The 20,768-nt window shown below is 37.8% G+C and overlaps 1 protein-coding gene across 1 annotated transcript in view; it reads right to left on the reverse strand.

Moving 5' to 3' along the window:
- The window catches only part of MAN1A2 (mannosidase alpha class 1A member 2), a 165,023-nt gene extending 147,203 nt beyond the window's left edge, over positions 1–17,820 (reverse strand). Inside the window, exon 1 of the mRNA XM_054478198.2 lies at positions 16,242–17,820. Coding sequence (XP_054334173.1) covers positions 16,242–16,543 — 302 coding nt within the window. The 5' untranslated portion in view covers positions 16,544–17,820. The remainder of the gene's footprint in view (positions 1–16,241) is intronic.
- Positions 17,821–20,768: the final 2,948 nt, after the last annotated feature.

Below are 20,768 nucleotides of genomic sequence, written 5' to 3' on the forward strand. Positions count from 1 at the left end.
AAACCAAGCCCATAACCTGCACAACAGACAAAAACATGAAAAATCAGAGTGGTGATAAAACAGAGAATAGAAAAACAATACAGAGAATCTAAGGAAACCAAAAGTTGCTTCTTTGACAAGATCAACAAAATTGACAAACCTCTTCTGGTTAGATGACAAAGAAAAAAAACAGAGAAGATGCAAATAACTAAAATCACAAATAAAAGTGGAGACACTGCAGCTGACCTTACAGAAACAAATAAGATTAAAAGAGAATCTTATGGCCCTGTTTGTTTGGTGTGTGCATCTGTAGTCCCAGCTACTCAAGAGACAGGCAGGAAGAAAACTTAAGGCCAGGAGTTCAAGGTTGCAGTGCACCATGATCACACCCGTGAATAACCACTGCACTCCAGCCTGGGCAACACAGACCCCCAACGCTAACAAAACAAAAAAAAAATTTTAAAGAATATGATAAATAATTGTTCACCAAAAAATTAGATAATCTACATGAAGTGGACACATTCCTGAAAACAAACTATAAAAACTGACTCAAGAAGAGAATCTGAATCAGGTAAAGAGACTGAATCAAGAAGCAAAAACCGCCCAAAAAAGAAAAGCCCAGAACCAGATAGCTTCACTGGTGAATTCTACCAAACCTTTAAAGAAGGATTAACAGCAATCATTCTCAAGCTTTTCTAAAAACAACAGAAGAAGGATGATTTCCTAATTCATTTTATGAGACCAGTAATTATCTTGATACCAAAGCTAGCCAAAGACATTCCAAGAAAACTACAGACTAATATCCCTTATAAATAGTGATGCAAAAATCCTCAAAATACTAGCAAACTGAATCCAACAGCATATTAAAAGAATTAACAGGCATAGGCAGGTAGACTTTATCCCAGAAATCCAAGGATGGTTCAGCATAAGAAAATCAATCAATGAATGTAACGTATCACACTAAGAGTGAAAGGACTTATGCTCAAACTAAAAATAGAAGAGAATTTCCTCAACATATGATAAAGGGCATTCATGAAAAACTCACAGCTAACATCATACTCAATGGTGAAAGACTGAAAGCTTTGCCCCTAAGATAAGGAGTAAGACAAAGATGCCCACTTTCACCACTACTATTTGAAACTGTACTGGAAGTTCTAGCAAGAGCAGTTAGGCAAGAAAAAGAAATAAAAGACATCCAAATTGAAAGGAAGAAGTAAAATTAATTCAATTCACAGATGACCATGATCCTATAGATAGTAAATCCCAATGAATTCATAAAAATAATTAATAGAGCTAATAAGTGAATTTAGCAAATTGTAGTGCATAACATCAACACTAAAAATTAGTTGTGCTTCTATACACCAGAAATTTAAAAACCAAAAAAGAAAATTAAGAAAACAATTGCATTTGCGATACCATACAAAAGAGCAAAATACCTAGGAATAAATTTAATGAAGAAGATAAAACACTTGTATGCTGAAAACTATAAACATTGCTGAAAAATTAAAGAAGATCTCAAAAATGGGAAGATATCCTGCGGTCATGGTTGGAGGACTCACTATTATTAAGATGATAATAGTACCAAAACAATCTACAGATTCAATGTAATCTCTATCAAAATTCCAACAGTCATTTTTGCAGAAATTGAAAAGCCAATATTCAGATTCATAAGGAATGGTCAGTGGTCTCCAAATAGCCAAAGCAATTTTGAAAAAGAATAACAAACCTGGAACACTTCTCAATTTCAAAACTTACTACAAAGCTACATTAAGCAACACGGTGTATACTGGCATAAGGACACACATATAGATGAATGGAATGGAACTGAATGTCCAGAAACCCACCCATACATCTATAGCCAACTGATTTTCAGTAAGAGTGCCAATATTATTCAATAGGGGAAAATTTGTCTCTTCAACAAATGGTGCTGGGACAAACAGATATCCACCAACAAAATAATTAATTTGGACCTCTATCTCACTCCATACACAAAAATTAACTCAACATGAATCGACAACCTAAATAAGAGTTAAAACCATAAACTCTTTTTAAAAAAATCTTAAGGAAAAAACTGGGGTAAATCTTCATGATTCTGATTTGGCAATTGATTCTTGGATATGACACCCAAAGCACAAGCAACAAAAGAAAACAGATAAACCGGACTTCACCAAAATTAAAAACTTTTGTGCAAAGGACATAACCACCAATTTAAAAGATGGACAAAGCCTGGATAGACATTCCTTCAAAAATGCAAAGGGTCTGCAAGCACCTGAAAATGTGTTCAACATTACTATTCATTCCTATTCATCATTATTCATTCATTCAATTCATCATTAGATACCACTTCATAGACACTAGGATGGATGTAATTTTTTTAATGAATGAATATTAGAGAGAATATAAAGAAATTAGAATCTCTATATTGCTGGTGGAAACACAAAACATTTCAGTTGCTACAGAAATGTCTGGTGGTTCCTCAAAAAGCTAAGTACAGAATTGTCATACGACCCAGTAATTCCATTCCTAGGTATATAACCAAGAGAACTGAAAACAGGTACTCAAAATGAATATAGGCGCACAAATGTTCACAGCAACACTATTCACAATAGCCAAAAGGTAGAAACAACCCAAATGCCCAACAGCAGATTAATGTATAAACAAATCACATATATACAAACAAGGGCACATTATTCAGCCATAAAAAAGAAATGAAGTGCTAATACCTGTTACCTGTTACAGTGTGGATCAACCTCAAAAACATTATGCTAAGTGAAAGAACCCAGACAAAAAAGGTCTTAGATTGCATGATACTATTTATGTGAAATATGGAGAGTATGTAAATCTATGGAAACAGCAGATTGATGGTTGTCAGAGGCTAGGGGGAAGCAGGGAGGAGGGAATGGAGAGTAACCACTTAATGGGTACAGAGTTTCCTTTTGGAGTAATGAAAATGCTTTTGAACTAGAGGTGGTGGTTACACAACCATGTGAATGTTGTAAATGCTACTAAGTGCTCACTTTAAAATGATTAATTCTATGTTAAATGAACTTTACCTGAATAAAAAAATGTTTATGAAAGAGCTTAGAATTCAGGGCAAAAAATTTTGAAGAGCAAGGTAGAAGAGCCCACACTATCTAATGTCAAGATGTATCTAAAGGCTATACTTAACAAAACGGCACATTATTCCAACAGAAATATACAAAAGAACCAAGTGAAATCATAAACAAACCTATGAATATATGAAAGATTTATATTGCAGAAATGACATTACAAATCCATGAGAAAAAAACAGACTCTTCAATAAGTCACACAGGGACAACTAGATACCCATATGGAAAAATATAAACTCAGTCCCCACCTCATCATACACAAAAATCAACAGGTAGATTAAATCCCTAGGTGTGAAAAACAAAACTTTACAACTACCAGAACTGAAAATACAGGAAACTGTTACTTCAGAGTAGAGACCATAAATGAAAACATTAACAATTTTAAATATATTAAAATTTCAAACTTGCGTAAAACTAAAAACATCATAATCAAAATATAAAAATAAGGTATTCACAGGAGGAAACGTGTAATGCATATTAACACAGAATTCATCCAGAATGTACAAATAACTTCTACAAATAAATAAGAAAAAGGCAATAACCCAAAAGAAAACTGGCAAAAAACTGAACAAGTAACTCAAAGATTAAGAAACTCAAACAGCCAATAAATATGTTGAAAATAAGTGTTTCACCTCATTAGTAATCAGGGAAGTACAAACAAATTGACATCAGGTTGGAAAAGAGTTTTAAAGTCTAACAATATCATGGTTTGTTAAGATGCAGGTGGAAGTATAAACTGGTATAATAACCACTTCAGGGGCTATAAACAAAAAAATTTAGAGTCAACGATACACATACCCTACAACCCAGTAACTATAGTTCTAAGTTTTTACCTCGGAGAAAAACACATGTGCCCAAGAACATATGTACAGAATGTTTTTGCAACAACAACAACAAAAAAACTAAAAACTAAAAATCTATCGACAGGGAAATACACAAATAACTTGAGGTTTAATCACTGAATAGGCGGATAATATAATTATATAATTGAACCAGAGCCCAAACATCAAATTGTAAAGATAACATGAAGGGGAAAACAACTTGCAGAATGATAAATAATGTTTAAAAACATGAAAAACTGTATATAATTTATATCAACAAATACACATGTTACGGAAATATAAAACCATGTACTGACAATGACAATGTCCAGCTCAGTAAAGGAATTTACCTCAAGAACAGTAATCCAGCTAAAATAAGAAAATGTTAAGATTTGACAAAGCTAACTAGTAGTTACACTGACATTCAGTAATATTATCCATTAAGACTTTTCATGTACGCTTATAACTTTTTTATTTATTTATTTTTTGTTGTTGTTGTTATTTGAGACGGAGTCTCACTCTGTCGCCCAGGCTGGAGTGCAGTGGCGTGATCTCGGCTCACTGCAAGCTCTGCCTCCCGGGTTCGCACCATTCTCCTACCTCAGCCTCCCGAGTAGCTGGGACTACAGGTGCCCACCACCACGCCCGGCTAATTTTTTTTGTATTTTTAGTAGAGATGGGGTTTCACCGTGTTAGCCAGGATGGTCTCGATCTCCTGACCTCATGATCCGCCCGCCTCAGCCTCCCAAAGTGCTGGGTTTACAGGCATGAGCCAATAACTTTTAAAATAAGAATGATACATTAAACTTAACCTACCAGATATGAAGGCATACTATTATAAAACTATGAAATTAAAATAGTGTGGTGCTTTTGGGAGTAACCAGAAAGATTCACAGCACCAGAAACAAAACGAACAAAAACAAAAACAAAGAAACCCTTTGTATATATTGGGATGGGATGTATCATTTATTTAACTAATAGCCTGCTGACAGACATCTAGGTCACTTACAATATGTCATGTTATAGCTTCAGGGGACATTCTTGAACACTTCTTTGTGCACTGATGTGAAAATTTCCCAAGGATAAATCCCTAGAAGAATTGCTGAATCAAAGAATATGCACTATAAGTTAGTTGATGTAAATAAATTGCTCTTTATGAAAATTCTATTAATTTACATTTACACCAACAGCACTGAAGAAGAGCCAGAGGCTCAATGTTCACCTTACCCAGGGTGTTACCAATCTTTTTATGTAGAGGGAAAAAAATCTAGGTCATGAAAACATATTTATTAATGACATCACAAATTAATAGAAAATAATTCTCATTTATTATATTTAACAGATACACACCAAACACATACAAACTTTGTATCAGATGCCACCTGACTGCCAACTAATTGGAAAAAAGTCATGTATGCATGTATAACATTATAAACATACAGATATAACCATATATAGCCACATGTAAATATGTTTATGTATATATGGCTAAATATAAAAACAGTTGTTCCTTGATATCCATGAGGAATTGGTTCCAGGACCTCCCTTGGAAACCAAAATCCACAAATGCTTAAGTCTCTTATATAAAATACCGTAGTATTTGCATATAACTCATGTACAACCTCTCCTATACTTAAAATTAACTCTAGATTACTTATAATACCTAATATAATGTAAATGCAATGTAAATAGTGGTTATACTGTATTGTTTAGGAAATAATGACAAGAAAAAATAGTCTGTACATGTTCAGTACAGACACAATCATCTTTTTTAATTTTTTCTGAATATTTTCAACCTGCAGTTGGTTGAATCCACACATGTGGAACCTATGGATACAGAGGGACAACTGTACATACAAATGTACCAGATCTCAACTTCACGCAATGTTAGGAATTCTTTTCAGATGCCAGAACCTGATTCCTTACCAAAAAACTTCAAAATATTTGTCTCTTTTTTCCAGATGTCAGGTTGTAACTGAGGTCTGAGGAGAGTTGTTGGGTGAGTGGCAGGTAGTTGGAAAAACACCAGAGGAATCATAGACAGTTTCAACATGGCTTTACTCTCTGGGCGTGAGCGAGCCTTGGCGCGAGCCTTTTGTATCACGTTAGCAGGGTAATTAGACCTTTCACAGACCATAGTGGCTCCAAGCCAAGCACACACTCACATGGGTGATCACCTAATGCGCCTCACATGACATGGTTACATAATAAGCGGAGTTGTATGCCTGCACTCCAAACTCACTGAGTCATGCTGGACCGGATGTCTGCCTCGACCTATTCTTGACGGCAGCATCCATCTTCCTTATACCAGATAACCCAGACCGTATATTAGAAATACATAAATTAGGGCCGGGCACAGTGGGCTCATGCCTGTAATCCCAGCACTTTGGGAGGCCAAGGCGGGCGGATCACGAGGTCAGGAGATCGAGACCATCCTGGCCAACACGGTGAAACCCCGTCTCTACAAAAAATACAAACATTAGCCGGGCATGGTGGCGGGCGCCTGTAGTCCCAGCTACTCGGGCGGCTGAGGCAGGAGAATGGCGTGAATCCAGGAGGCGGAGCTTGCAGTGAGCCGAGATCACGCAGCTGCACTCCAGCCTGGCCGACAGAGCGAGACTCCATCTCAAAAAAAAAAAAACCATAAATTAATTATCTTAAATACATCTTAGAAAAACAAAACAAAAATGGGGAAAGGAAGAACAATAACTTATCTGAACACTTAAAAAATGCCAATGACCTAAATGCCTGTACCAGAACCTCCCATAGGTGGAAAGTTATCTCTAAGACCCCTGGAATCTGGCTCCAAACATAATAATATGCTTTAAGAAAAATATTAAGATATGAGTCTAAGATCTGAATTTTTCAATAGTCAAAATTAATCTTCTGTAACATTCACTAATAATCTCCAATACTTAGCAAAATGCTTGGTACATAATAAACACTCAAAACACTTGCTGAATAAATGATTGTGACTAATATTTTTTAATCGTAATATCAACATCACTAAGGGGAGGCCAAGAGATCTACATAACAGGTTGATTATATAAATTTTTTTTAAAAGTCAAAAGGAAAAACAACACCTGTGTTCTTTGTAATCTCCAGATTACTTAATTTCCTCTTTTTTTAAAAAACTATTAGTATAACTTGTCCCAAAAGTTGTTCTTAAGATATGGAGAACAGGAGAGAACACTTTCAGTGGTATCTCTCAATATTAAGGTTAGGAAATTATAGTCCTTCCCATGAGAGGTGTGTTTTGTTAAAAAATTAAAATAAATTTTTTTAAAAACGGAAATTATAGCCTTAAATCAAAGAAAACTGTGCCACAGGAGTAGTAAGAGCCTTCAAAGGGTCTGAGGCCTCAGTCAAGGGCTGTTTTCCACAGAATCGATCCTAAAGTTTTAGGTAACAGGTGAAGACGTGTAATTGATAACTCGGCTCAAGAAATGACACCTGAAAACAATTTTGTAAATATACCCACTACCTTCAGGCTGGCATATAAAATGCTCAATAAACTATACTTTAAAACTAACGAAAAACAAGAATGTATAAAAGTCATTTCGTTCATTTTCACATTTTAAATCGGTATAGATTTCATTATGTAAATAATAATATTATGTAAATAAATTTTAGTCATTTCCAAAGTGATTTTAAACTAACTTTTATATACAAAAGAAGACACTAATTCCTTTAGAATACATTTTATCTTTGTAATATTTGAGATGTATGAACTAAATTACTGCACTCTTCAGTTCCCTGCTTCATTAAATTACTTGTATTTCATATGCATGAGCTAGAAAAAAATCTTTAAAGATTCAATCAATTCCCTCATTTCATAAATAAGAACATCAAGGCACAGAGAAGTTGAATAGCTTATCTAAATATACTTCAACAACCAAGGACAATGGTGAAACTAAAGCCCCTGTCTCTTAACACTGAGTCCAATGTTCTTTCTAATATATAATGATGCCTTCCTTCTGGACTACATTAAATTCAAAAACAGATCATTGGAAAGAATGCCCTTTGAAGGAGATTTTTTTTTTTAATGACAAATCCTAATACCCAATCTGAAAATAAAACTCCAGTGCAGACTTCATTACAACCATGTTCTAACAGGAATAAAGTTCTAGCAAAAATTCAATAGCAGTGAAAATAAACTTTTCTGACAGAATCTGCACAACTAGGGAAAATAAAAGTAGCAATATGATTTTCCTATCCAAGAAATATGTGGAGTCAGCCCAAACCAGAAGTTAATTTTTTTTAAAGAGGCAGAGCCTCTGTCTCTCAGGCTGGAATGCAGGGACACAATCATAGCTAACTACACCCTCGAACTCCTGGGCTCAAGGGATCCTCCCACCTCAGCCTCCAACTACAGGCAGGCACCAACCACCATGCCCAGCTGTGTGCATGTGCGAGTGTGTGCAGTGACAGGGTCTCACTATGTTGCCCAGGCTAGTCTCAAACTCCTGGCCTCAATCAATCAATCCTCCCACCTCCACCTCCCATATAAGTTAAATATTCTATAATTTTCAAACAATAGTAAACAAAACATTTGTTCAGTTAAAAATAAATTAAATCGGCTGCTCTGCCTATAATCCTTTGTTTCTTTCCTCCTCTAATAAACTTGCTTTCACTTAAAAAAATCAATTAATGTTTACCATGTACTACTGATTTCTAGAAGATACTTAGCTTCTGCATTACCAACTTTCCAATCTTAGGCATGAGCTCCATTTGAAAGTATCCATATCTATAAAAATAAGATTCAGTTGGGTGCAGTGGCTAACACCTGTAATCCTAACACTTTGGGAGGCCAAGGTAAAAGGATTACTTGAACACAGGAGTTTGAGACCAGCCTGGGCAACAAGTAAGACCCTATCGCTACAAAAATTAAAACTTAACCTAGCATGGTTGTTCACACCTTTAGTTCCAACTCATGCCCATAGTTTCAGCTACTCAGAAGGCTGAGACAGGAGGATCACTTCAGCATAGGAGTTTGAGACTATAGTGAACTGTAATTGTGCCACTGCACTCCAGCCTGGACCACAGAATGAGACCCTGTCTCAAAAAAATATATATATTAATACCTGACTTACAAATCTGACATAAAGATTAAAGAAAATATATGAAAACACGCATTACATATTCTCTATTATTTTCTTCCTTTTTTCCTAAATAAGAAAAAATTCCATGTGGGGGCATGCAAAATATTTTAGATACATTTAAAGAAGTATGTTCTAAATAGGGCAAATACAAATTATTCCTAATCTTATTATTTTTTATAAAGGGACTTTATTAAAGACTGTATTCTCACTTTAAGACATCATTCCCCCTGCTTTTGCATCTTATCTCTCAATACTTCCTTGTATTTTGTTTATATCTTTTCTTGTAGAATTTGTTACCTTGCCATGGACAACATTCATTCAACAGGCATATAATTTTATTAAGGACCAAATGTACTTCAAACATTGGAGATACAAACATAAATAAAATATAGTAATTTGTTCTCAAGGAGTACATCTTCTATTGAAAGAGACACATATGTAAGCAAATGATTATAAAACACTTTAAATATGCAATCATGAACAATACATGAGAAAGATTAAAAAAAGAAAAACTACCTAATGACAGGGGAGGTAAGGGAATAAGTCAATACGTGATGTTACGGTTTGAATGTGTCTTCCTCAAAGTTCATGTGTTGGACACTTAATCCCCATGCAACAATGGCAACGGTGTTGAGGGGTAAGACCTTTAAGAGGTGATTAGGTCCTGGGGGCAGAGCCCTCATGAATTAATGCCATTGTCACAGGGGTGGGTTCCTGATATAAGGATGATTTCTGCTCACTTTTCTCTTGCTCTCTCTCTCACTCACTCTCTTGCCATTCCACCTTTCTCCATGGGATGACACAGCAAGAAGGTCTTCATCAGATACTAATGCCATGCTCTTGGACTTCTCAATCTCCTGAACCATGAGCCAAATAAATTTCTATTGTTTATAAATTAACCAATCTGTGGTATTCTAACAACAAAAAGTTGAGTAAGACATGTGGATGTGGGCTACCCTCAGCCGTTAACAAGTAAAATATTAACAAGAACCTGAAGATCAGGAAACACTATTAGAAATAACATTAAGTGAAAAAACTCAAAGTAATTCAAGCAAAGATTTACAATAAACAGTGATGATAGAAAACAAAATCTTAAACTACATATCATAGAGACTAAATAATCTATGTAAATCCATTATAATATTGGAAGAATATTCTGATTATGAATTTGATATTTTACCAAGAAAGCCCAAAAGAAATATTAACAGAGAAAATAAATATTTCATAGCCCTGAAAGTCTTCTTATAAAACCCAAGAAAAACTGTGTAAAAGTTATAGCTTTTAGAGCAAATAAACTAGTACTTGAACAATTCTGACTTCCCTGAAACATTTAACTGTATCCAATAAATACTTTTCACTTATTATGGACATTGTACATTATGTCACCTCCTGAAATGTCCAACCCTCACTGACCTACATGAAAATCGAGACTCACACTTTGGCATTCTACATTTTAACCGTGCCGTAATAATACTCTTCATTTCTGAGAAGAATGAAACACACTGAGATATTCAGTGATTTTCTAATGCTGAACTAATAAAAGCAAAGTCACTGTTACTTTGTTTCAAATCAAAATTAGACTTTAAACAAGCGTATACAAAATGTTCTCTGATAAGCCACCCCAGAATATACAGCCTCTTCTAAATTACTGTATCTGTGAAAGGCACAGAAAATGATGAAAACTTAGACTATCAAAAAAATAAGAGCCATCATGAAGCTACTGTCAGAATCTGAAAGAACTTATTAAAAAAATCTAGATTTGCCAGAACGACACCTTACTTCATGAAACAAAAAATGTCTAAACTATTACCTTATCCCAATTGTACCCTATCTCAAGGACCCAATGGTCTGTCTCAATGAGGAAATGGGACAGAGACCTCCATGCAGTTCAATCTCCCTTCCCACACAGTCCCTTCCTAATTCTTACCTTCTTATCTAGCTACATTTTGTCACAGAGCAACTCTTGGAGGATTTGTGCGAGTGAAGTTTGATGAGCAACTGCATTCTGTGTGATAAGACGCAAGACAGAATCTTAGTGACTGTTCACACTTCCAAATGTACCGAGTTTGGGAATTACATAAAAGCCTATTCTAGCACCAAAAACAGTTGCGACTACTAAAGAGGCTACCATCATAACAGAGGAAACTAGACTGAGAGCTGTGTAGATCAGTTTGTTCTCTCCAACTACAAAGATGAAAATGGTATTCATTCAGTATACAAGTGGACCAAAAAAAAAAAAAAAAACAAATGCAGCAAAGGCATCTACACCAGTCTGTTGTTGACAAACGTCAAATATAAACAAACCTCACAATAATTCATGTCTGAGTAAAGGGAAGTGGGAAAAATAACCATGAGCAATTTATAAGGGAAATGGAACATCCAGCAGACTTTAATATTAGCACAAAAAACAATGTGACGTCACCCAAACAGGAGCAGAAAGCCCTAAATAAAAAACAGGATAGAAAAACAAAGGTCCAGAAGAGGGATGAGACAAAGAAAGATGACAAAAAAATTAAAATTGCAATAGTGAGATTTGAAATCTCTACTCTTGTAACAAAACTGAATCAAGCAAAAAAAAACACAAATCATGACATGAAGAACTTCAGAAACTCACTAAAGCACACTGCAGCCTGGACTAGCCACATTTTAAGTGCAATGGTCATATATAACTAGTGGCTATGGTATTGGACAGCACACAGGTTTGAGTGATTATGTCTAGCACAATGCCACACAGCTAGTTAGTAGAACTAAGATGCAGCCTTATTTATAACTCCATTGCCTTTGAGGAAACTATCAAAGGTGAACATATACCTGACCCTCAAGTATTCAATTCAGACTAACAAAATTCTGACTGGAGGATGAAACTTATTAGCTATTCAAATAAACAGCTCATAAGCTGGCGTTTTTTTTTTAACTCACAAAGCCCATCTATAAAATGCCATTATATAAAACAAATGTCAGTTTTTTAAAAAAAAAGTAAGTTTTTAATTATTGAGATCTATTATGTACACAAAGTATACGTACGTATATTACTTTATGTATATTAGCGTATAACAACATGTATATTATAACAACTTCTGGTTTTGGGTACTGCAAAATCATAGATACTATAAATAACCATAATCAATACCAAACTACACATTTGATATATCCTTATCATCTATAAAGTGTATCTACAGTGTTTGAAAATTCTGGATTATTTATGAACTACTTAATAGAAGGGAACATATTGGTTTCCTCATGAAAATATACTAAATTCATGTAATACCACTATTATCTATAAATTACAGCATTAATTAAATATAGTAGGTATTTCTTACTAATCCATGGCCATGTCACCCAGAAACCTAGACGTTATCTTGGACTCACTTTTCTTTCTATTTTGGCCCCATATTTAACCAACCACCATTTTCTGTGAAACTTAATAGTTTAACACCTCTTGAATCAACCACTTGTCTCCACTAATTTATCTCATTCTCCACTATCACCACTGCGGTCTAAGCCAATATATCCTCTGTGACCCAGACCCTCTTAACTTGTTATCTTCCTGCTTCTTACCATCCAGTAAGTAATCACTGCAACCAAAGTGATTATTTAATTTTTTAATTTAAAATGATCATGTTATTCTCTTGCTTTTATTACAATCCTTCAATAACTTCTCTTAGTATTTATGATAAAAACCAAAATATTTAACTACAAACTCTCTAGAATCCTGACTAGAATCTGCAAACTCAACAACAACCAGGTTAAATATTGATTCATTTGTATTTACTTATTTTGCACTCTGAGTGGCACATGCCGCACCGCGAACAGCACACCGCCCCCCCTCCCTCCCCGCCCCGGCCGAGGGAGCACCTGCTACTGGTTTGTGGCTTAAATATTACCATCTGAAAATACATTGGATGTTGCCATAACCTCTAATTTTTCAAGAGAAATCAGAAATCCAGACTTTTACATGAAATCTCCTGATCTGTGAATGCTGACAACTAATTCAAACTTTTGTAACAACAATAAGGAGGCCAAAAAACTTGTAAGCAGGCCAAACCTGACCTCTCATCTAGTCTCATCACCTAGACCCACACACTCTACAACAGCCATACTTAACATTTCTCAGATTCTTAGTGATGCCAAGCTTTTTCTCCTTAGGACTCTCACACGTGTTGTGTCTTCTGCTTTGACCCTCAACCTCCCCTCAACCTCCAATTCCACTTCCCTAAGCAATCTCCTACTCATTCTACGTTTCTGAGGCACACTTCCTCAATGAAGTCTTCCTTATTCCCACTGCCCCTCCACCCCCAACTCTATAGACTAGGTCACACATTACTTGCTCTGATAGCACTGAGTACAACTTCATAACATTCATCACACCTCAAAAACAAAATTATTTATTTAATGCCCATCATCTCTCCCCAGATGGAAAGTTTCATAAAAGCAGGGCCTGCCACAGTAGGCATACATTTGTTGCCAACCAGTTTGGTTATAAAATGTTCCTTTAGACAATAAGATCCTAGTATACTTTTAAATATTAATCAAACTGTACCCAACTTTTCAGAAAATATACAGTATTTAAAGAAAGTAGATTCCGAATAAAAATATTCCATTACAATTATAATCACTGATGATAATAATAGTTAACATTTATTGATCATTTACTAAATGCCAGGAACTATGTTGAGTGCTTTGCATGTACTATCTCTTTCGATAAAACAATCTGTAGATACCTGCCACTGTGATACAAAGAAAACAACATAGAGTCTTAAAATTTCTCAGTATCATAAATCTAATCAGTGGCAAGCTGGGGTATGAATCTATACAGTCTGACTCCAGAACTTAAACACCAAATAATTATACTAATCTATTAATAAAGAAATACTAACTAAACAAGTATCTCTTAAGTACTGCAAATAAGAAATGGTGACCATGACTTATTTTCCACTACTTATTAGTTAAAGTAACATTCCCCAGCCCTCTATCCTGTACCCTCACACACACACACACACAAAATGAAGATAAACTGTCAATTTGTTTCTTCTAAATTAGGTAAGTTCTGACCCATACCCAAAATACGTATGATCTCAGTACCAACTGTAAAAATGCTATTTTTCTGAACTATTTTTAAATAAGTTAATGTTTATACATTTGATGTTTTCTATTTCCACATTTTAAACATACACTTAATTTAAAAAGTATTTCCTTGCTCAAAGTAAAAGAAAGTTTATTACTACAGACTCTTTTCTGATATAGTAAACAGCAAATAATACGCTAAAGCAAATGTCAACTGATATAACCACAGAAATATAAAGAGATAATACAAGGATCCTTTGCTACCTGAACTCTCAGTATTTGAATTCTCGTTTTCCAAAACTCAGGAACCGAACAGATTCCAAAAACTGCATTGGAATCTATCCAGATTCACATGTATCACTTGCTATCCAGACTCTTACTAGCCAAAACTCAGGGCATGGCTCACAAACCACCCCTGCTATCAGAACAATAACCAATCTCTCATTCCAAACTCTGGAACCCAATAGTTTTAGATAGCTAAATACATACGCATATATATCCAAGGGCTTTATAAATTTAAGAATTCTTGTTTAAACTATTTATACAGACTGTTAAAAATGTGAATAAAAGGCACATATCTGTATTTTCATTCAAATTTCATATTTTAACTCCATTTACTGAGAATTTTTGTGTAAATGTTTTTAAACTAAAATGTGGTCATATTATTTTAAACTTTTAGCCCACGCAAAAAGTGTTTTTTAAACTGCTTAGTACATGACAGATAATATTAATAATAGAGCTAAGTAATGTTAATGTGTGGCTGCTGTGAAACAGCTCTAAAAACAGCCTTAACACATTTTTTCAATATATTTCATATGTTATACAAATACCATGGGAAATAAGATTTTCAAGGAAAACTACTTTCACCGTTAATTTTTCAGTAACATATTTCACAGATCACATTAGTGTTTTCTTAAAGTCACAACAAGCAAAGTGCAAAATTAAAGAAACAAATACAGGAGGAGTACAGTAGTTGAAAATGGCAAAAATTCCAAATTAACTTAGTTACAAAAGAATGGCATGAAACAATATTAGAAGTAATTACTCCATAAAATTCATCCAAAAGTCAAAGAACCATCACACAAGTAATGAATTAACTAGGTTGAGAAAAAAAGAAAAACCAGTTCTCATAAAACAGTGCATTTTCCCAAATATTTAATGGAGGCTTACACGTGAACCTAAGCTTTTTCGGTGCTTGACAAAAAGTTAAAACTATCATCAGATGGGAAATGAATTCAAGCACATGATTTTTTTTTTCCCACATACTCAAGAATTATTTTAAGAAACAAGGAAAAGATGGCAGGTTTAAGAAAAGTCAACTACTTTCCCAAACTCTTCTTTTGAGTACAAATATAAAAATTATAAAAATTGTAACTAGAGCTCTCATTTTATCCTAGTTTGGCTATGCTCTCCCCAGAGCTCACTTTAGATTTAGTGATCTGAAAGAATGTGAACCCCTTAATCAACCAAATTCTAATAGTTGCTTGACACAGTCCATCTGTTACATTAAGAGAGCAAAATTAAGTTTCACAAAAATAAATCTTGTCAACAAGCCTCACAAAGTGCAATTAACTTAGGATTCAATACCTTTTAACTTCACTGATTTCATATAGAGCACCAACACACATCCCCAAAAAAAGAACAAAAATCAGGATATTTTCACGTTAAGAAATGACAAGTATACTCTGCCCACGTTTGTCATCCTAAAAAGCTAAGATTCGCTACTAAGCTTCAACTACAAGCCAGAAAATGAGAGCCCTCTGGGAGAGCAAACCCAAAAGAGCCGTCAAGGTTCGATGCTTTGATCTCACGTGGTGGCACAATGACTGACTGCAACACGTTATTAATAAATGCAGGCACTGCTTATGTCACCATTTCTTTAGGTTAAGTTTTCATACCTCTCTTCCCAGATGTCCACATTAGGCACAACTCTGAACGCAAATGTTTTTCTTATATAAAACCGAAGAGAAGAACGACTTAGGTAGGACTCTATGAGTCCCTCCAGTCTATGGTTTTATTCGGCCAGTCTTGAAGTAACAATACAATACTTACGACTCGAAAAATTACATTTTACTCCAAGGAAAAAAAAAAAAAGACAGATTCGATCCAATCACCGTACCTTGCTCTGCCAAATGTTAGTACCAGAACTTCTGAAATAAACAAACCTGTGTCTATGTTCATCGGGTCCATGGATCAGGAAGACTCCGGGGTTTTTAGCCCCTTTACCGGCATCTACATGTGGAATTAACACATCTTCTAAACCCAAATCAAAGCGTTTGTGTTTTGAAGAGTCTGGAAGGAAAAAGAATGCCCCAAAACACAGAGTGATGAAGGCACTAAGAATAAGGAGAAGAATAAACTTCTCAGAAAGTCTCAAGGTAGCCCTGTGATGTGGGAAGGAGGGTGGCCCCAGGTTCAGAGGTGGTATCCTACGTCCAGAGAGGGGCAGCAGGGCTGGGGTAGTCATCGTTTACGCTCTTGGAGAGAATACTTTAGAAAGTTCTCATCTTATGTCAAATGTAGAATACATTGAACTGTCTTCAAAATCTTGGCCGAAATGGGAAAACTCAATTTTGCTCCTCTTAAAGGATTGTTGTGCTTTTTAAGAGGGCACGTCATTCACGCCCGTCCATTCCCACTCAGAAACGTGTGTGACCTCCCCCAAACGATCACAAGTTTAGGTCCTGCGAGATCCTCTTTAACATCTGTACTTCATTGGGTTAATACAAGCCTCCTCTTCATTCCTAGGGGTAGATCAGGCAAGCCACACTGCAGAAAAGCTGCAAGGTGGGTTCTTCCATTCCTGCACCTCGGTAAGATGCTCAAACGTAGTCTTCCGCCCCGAAAAGGAGACTGGCGACATCCGAGGAGTTGAAGGTTCACTTTATCTCCTTCGACGCTTCTATTCCAGAATCTCAACCTTAGCGGTGAAAAAAATAAGGGTCTCCCACGGACGTCTGCAAACAGGGAGGAAGGTCTCCCACCTCGCTGGGAAGCCGAAGCAGCGGCGCTGGGCGAAGTAGCAGGAAGGAGTTCTCGGCCGCCCGCGCTTCCCGGCGCTGCCCGGCACGAGCCCGGCGCCCGGCTGAGTTCCGCGGCTGCCCACTCGACGGCTGGCGCGAAGGGCAATCGCGTCCGAAATACCTGAGCCCGGCCAGCCGCCGCGGCCGCCGCCGCTGTTGCTACCGCACGGGTCTGTCAGGGAGCGGAACTTCCTCCTCCGGTGGCCACTGAAAAGCCCCGGCGTGTCCTGGGGGAGGGGAGGCGCGGCGGCCGCCCCCGCGGAGCTCCTCCTCCTCCTCCTACTCCTCCTCCTCCTCCTCCTCCTCTCCGCGGCCGGTTCAGTGAACCCCGGCGCCTGCTCCCCGAGCTAGGCCGCCGGCCGCAGTGGCCGAACCCCCGCGCCTAAGAAGCCGAGCCGGGGCCCACGCTCCGAGAATCCGGGGCAGGCGCCGGCTCATTCCTCACTCAGCCCTGGAGCGGCGGGAGGCCCTGGGAGCGCTGGAGCAGCCGCGCCTCGGGCGGGCAGAGGTCGGCCGCGTTTCCTTCCTGCCCGGCCGCGGGGGCCTCCTCCCTGCCGCCTCCGGTGGCTCGCAGCTGCTCGCTCTGGCGGCGGCTGCCGGAGAGGCAGCGCGCCCACGCCGCTCGGGGCTGCGGCCCGGTCCCCGTACCCTGCCTCCCCAGGCCTGGTGAGCGCAGCAGCTGCTGGGCCGACACCCGTTGGGCTCAGGCCGGAGAGGAACCAGAGGGCGGGGGCGATGGGACCCGGGCCGGCCTACCGGCCCCGACTCGCGAGTGGGCGTCCCCCGGCGGCGGAGTGTGAGGTGCGCGCGCACGCTCCCGGATCCGCTGCCGCCGCCCCTCCCCCACCCAGCCTGGCTGCCCGGGCTCGGGCCTCGCGCCGCTGCAGGCTCCAGCAGCCCGAAAGCGTACTGCTGTCGCCGCCGTCTGAGCACGAAAGAAGGTCGCCGATCTGCGCTGCCACGAGAACTTCACCGGTGCCCAGGGCCTTGCCACCGCCAGTTCGTGGGGTTGACCCAGCGTTTGGGCGAGAGGGAGCGAGGGGTTGGGTCGCGAAGGTTTCGCTGAAATGTAGGGTCACCGGAGTTAACGGCTTCTGATGGCTTAGGTTAACGTTTACTGTGGTTCTGTGGAAGTCTTGTCTTCAGCGATAGACCGTCAGGCCCGAGGATTCAGCAACAGGGTCTCAAACTTGCATACAGCAGCCCATGCTCACGTTGTTGGGTCCCCGAGGCTCGATTAATAGAGCACCAACATGTGCCATGTTACGTTTTTATAATAAAGTGGTGACCCTGCTCCTTCAGCTGGGCTTCCTTTCAGAGGAATCTAGGTACCCCCGATGACAGGCGCCTCTGCATGGTTCAGTTTCTGGGGCACGTTCTATCATCTTCACACACCTCACCACCCCCCTTCCCATAAAAGAGAAAATAGGGATGAATAAGGAGGTGCTGGAACCCAAAAAGGCCACAATATTGTTTACGTTCAGGCTTAAAAACAATCTGAATCAATTCTGTTCATAGTATTGAGGAGAGCCATGTTGTGATTAAGTGCAAAAGATTTCCTTGCAAGATACATAGTACTCTTGCATCCGATTTACTTGCAGGTTGGTTTTGTTCTAATATTGTCATTCCCTGTGCACATCCTTTACTGATGACTGGGAATTGAAGAGGAGGCCCTTAAATGTCAGGAGAGTAAGTCAGCCTTAGCTTAAAAATCAAGCAAAAAAGTCTCCTGTTCACTGGCACACTTGTAACTACATTCCAGTCTCGCAGTCTGCATTATTTCTAGAAGCTCTGCATATCTAACTGCCTACCACATGACAAAAGAAGTCATTGTCATTGATCCTGCTTCACCAAATAAAAAGTAAAAATGTTGAGGGCCACCTCTCACCAGTTCACCCAGGGAGACTGGTAAGCAAGGAGTGCCCGGTCCCTAGTGAGATTTATGTTGAACAGTTGTGAAGCGTAGATGTAAGAAACTTTTAGCCTTCCCAATGTGTCTTTATAAAATGTGCCAAATTTAAGAATAAGTCTCTAATGTTGAGACTCTGTAAGCCAAAGTGGGGCGGGGTGGGGAAGAACACACTGTTTTCCTACTGTTGAGATCATTATTTTCCATGAAAAGTTCAGGGGACATAAATACTGAACTCTGAATGAAATAGCAAGTTATATAAATCTTGAAAAGTAAATATTACCTAGGTTAACACCTAACTTAACCACAAGAGATTTCAATCATGAAACCTGACATAACCTAGTTGACAAGTATAGCTTAAGCAAGTAAGACCTCATTGCTGATGGAGAAGACCCCTTTTTCTTTGCTTGTCTGTTTTGCAAAATTCATTTTTCCTTCATGAGAGTAAAAATAATTTAGGGGTTATTGCAGATGTCCAAATGCAGCCAGCAATTTTAAAGTCATTGATGATACCATCAGTTATCACACTCCTACACCAGCAATGAAAATACTGTATATATAGTATTACACATATCCACTCTTCTAAAGGCAAGTCTGAGTTTTTAAAGAATCATGTTGTTTAAAAAAAAAAAAAGTTGCAAATGTATCCATTAATTATAATTATATGCACTTAAAAACATAGAAAAATAATATTTGAAAAAGATTGCAACTATTCTGTTAAGATACTGGTTTTACATATGATTTTCTCCATTGTATTCTGTTGTATTATATTTACAATTAAATAAAAATTATAAAGGAACTGGTGCCTGAAAAAGTTAAGGTCAGATTTCAAATAGGTGGACTCAGTAGTATCAAGATGAACACACAGACCGGCCCATCTGAAGGCAGTCAGCAGAAACAGTATGCAGCCTGTTCTATGTATGTGTGTATGTGTGTGTACACGTACAACAGGGAAGGATTTCATTCCAGAGAGTCTAAAAAGAATATTTCATTTTCAAAGAGTAGTTAACCTTTGATCAGAGATTCTAAAGTGATAATTTCCCTTTTACAAATCCATATAAATTAATATTTTAGAAATTAGAATTAATAAATTACTAACAAAATTTACTCCTGCAGATTTAGAGGACCACTCCTAAGATCCACTCATGTATTACAATGTGGAAGTTACTTGTATTTGTTCAACCATGTGTTTGTTGACTTTTCTATTATTGAAACCATTTCACACCTATTATACACACAAACACACACATGAGCGCACACACACACACACCTAGCTCTGTTTTAAGTGAAACTGAAGTGCTACAGGAAAAAAATATAAAGCTGGTATGCAAAAAGAGTCTTTTGATTTACTTATGTAACCTGTTCCAACTGGTGCCCAAAATGTACAAGGAAGATATTGGAGGAGAAATTACTCGATGTGATCACTGAATGTGTAGGGAAATAACAGGCTTCAGCCTTGCTCCTTCCAATCTTGCTTTCCTCTATGAGGCATTTTCCTCAGAGGTCAGGGATAAACTGAAGTTCAGTGCTATGAAGCCCTCAAGTTAGATCTGTGAAAGTCAGCAAAGCCAAAAAAGCTTGGCTGCCTCTCTGAGCCAAAGTACTTGAGGCTCATTTGCTTATAAAAGACTCATTTGTTGGAGGACTACTATTTGACAAATCCTGTACTAGGTGCTAGAGATTTGGAGAAATAAGTCAGAATCCTTATGCTCAGTGAGCTTGCAGTCTGGTTTGGAGGAATAGATGAACACTGACAATTA

This window comes from Pongo pygmaeus, chromosome 1 (assembly GCF_028885625.2).
Source record: "Pongo pygmaeus isolate AG05252 chromosome 1, NHGRI_mPonPyg2-v2.0_pri, whole genome shotgun sequence".
NCBI lineage: Eukaryota > Metazoa > Chordata > Mammalia > Primates > Hominidae > Pongo > Pongo pygmaeus.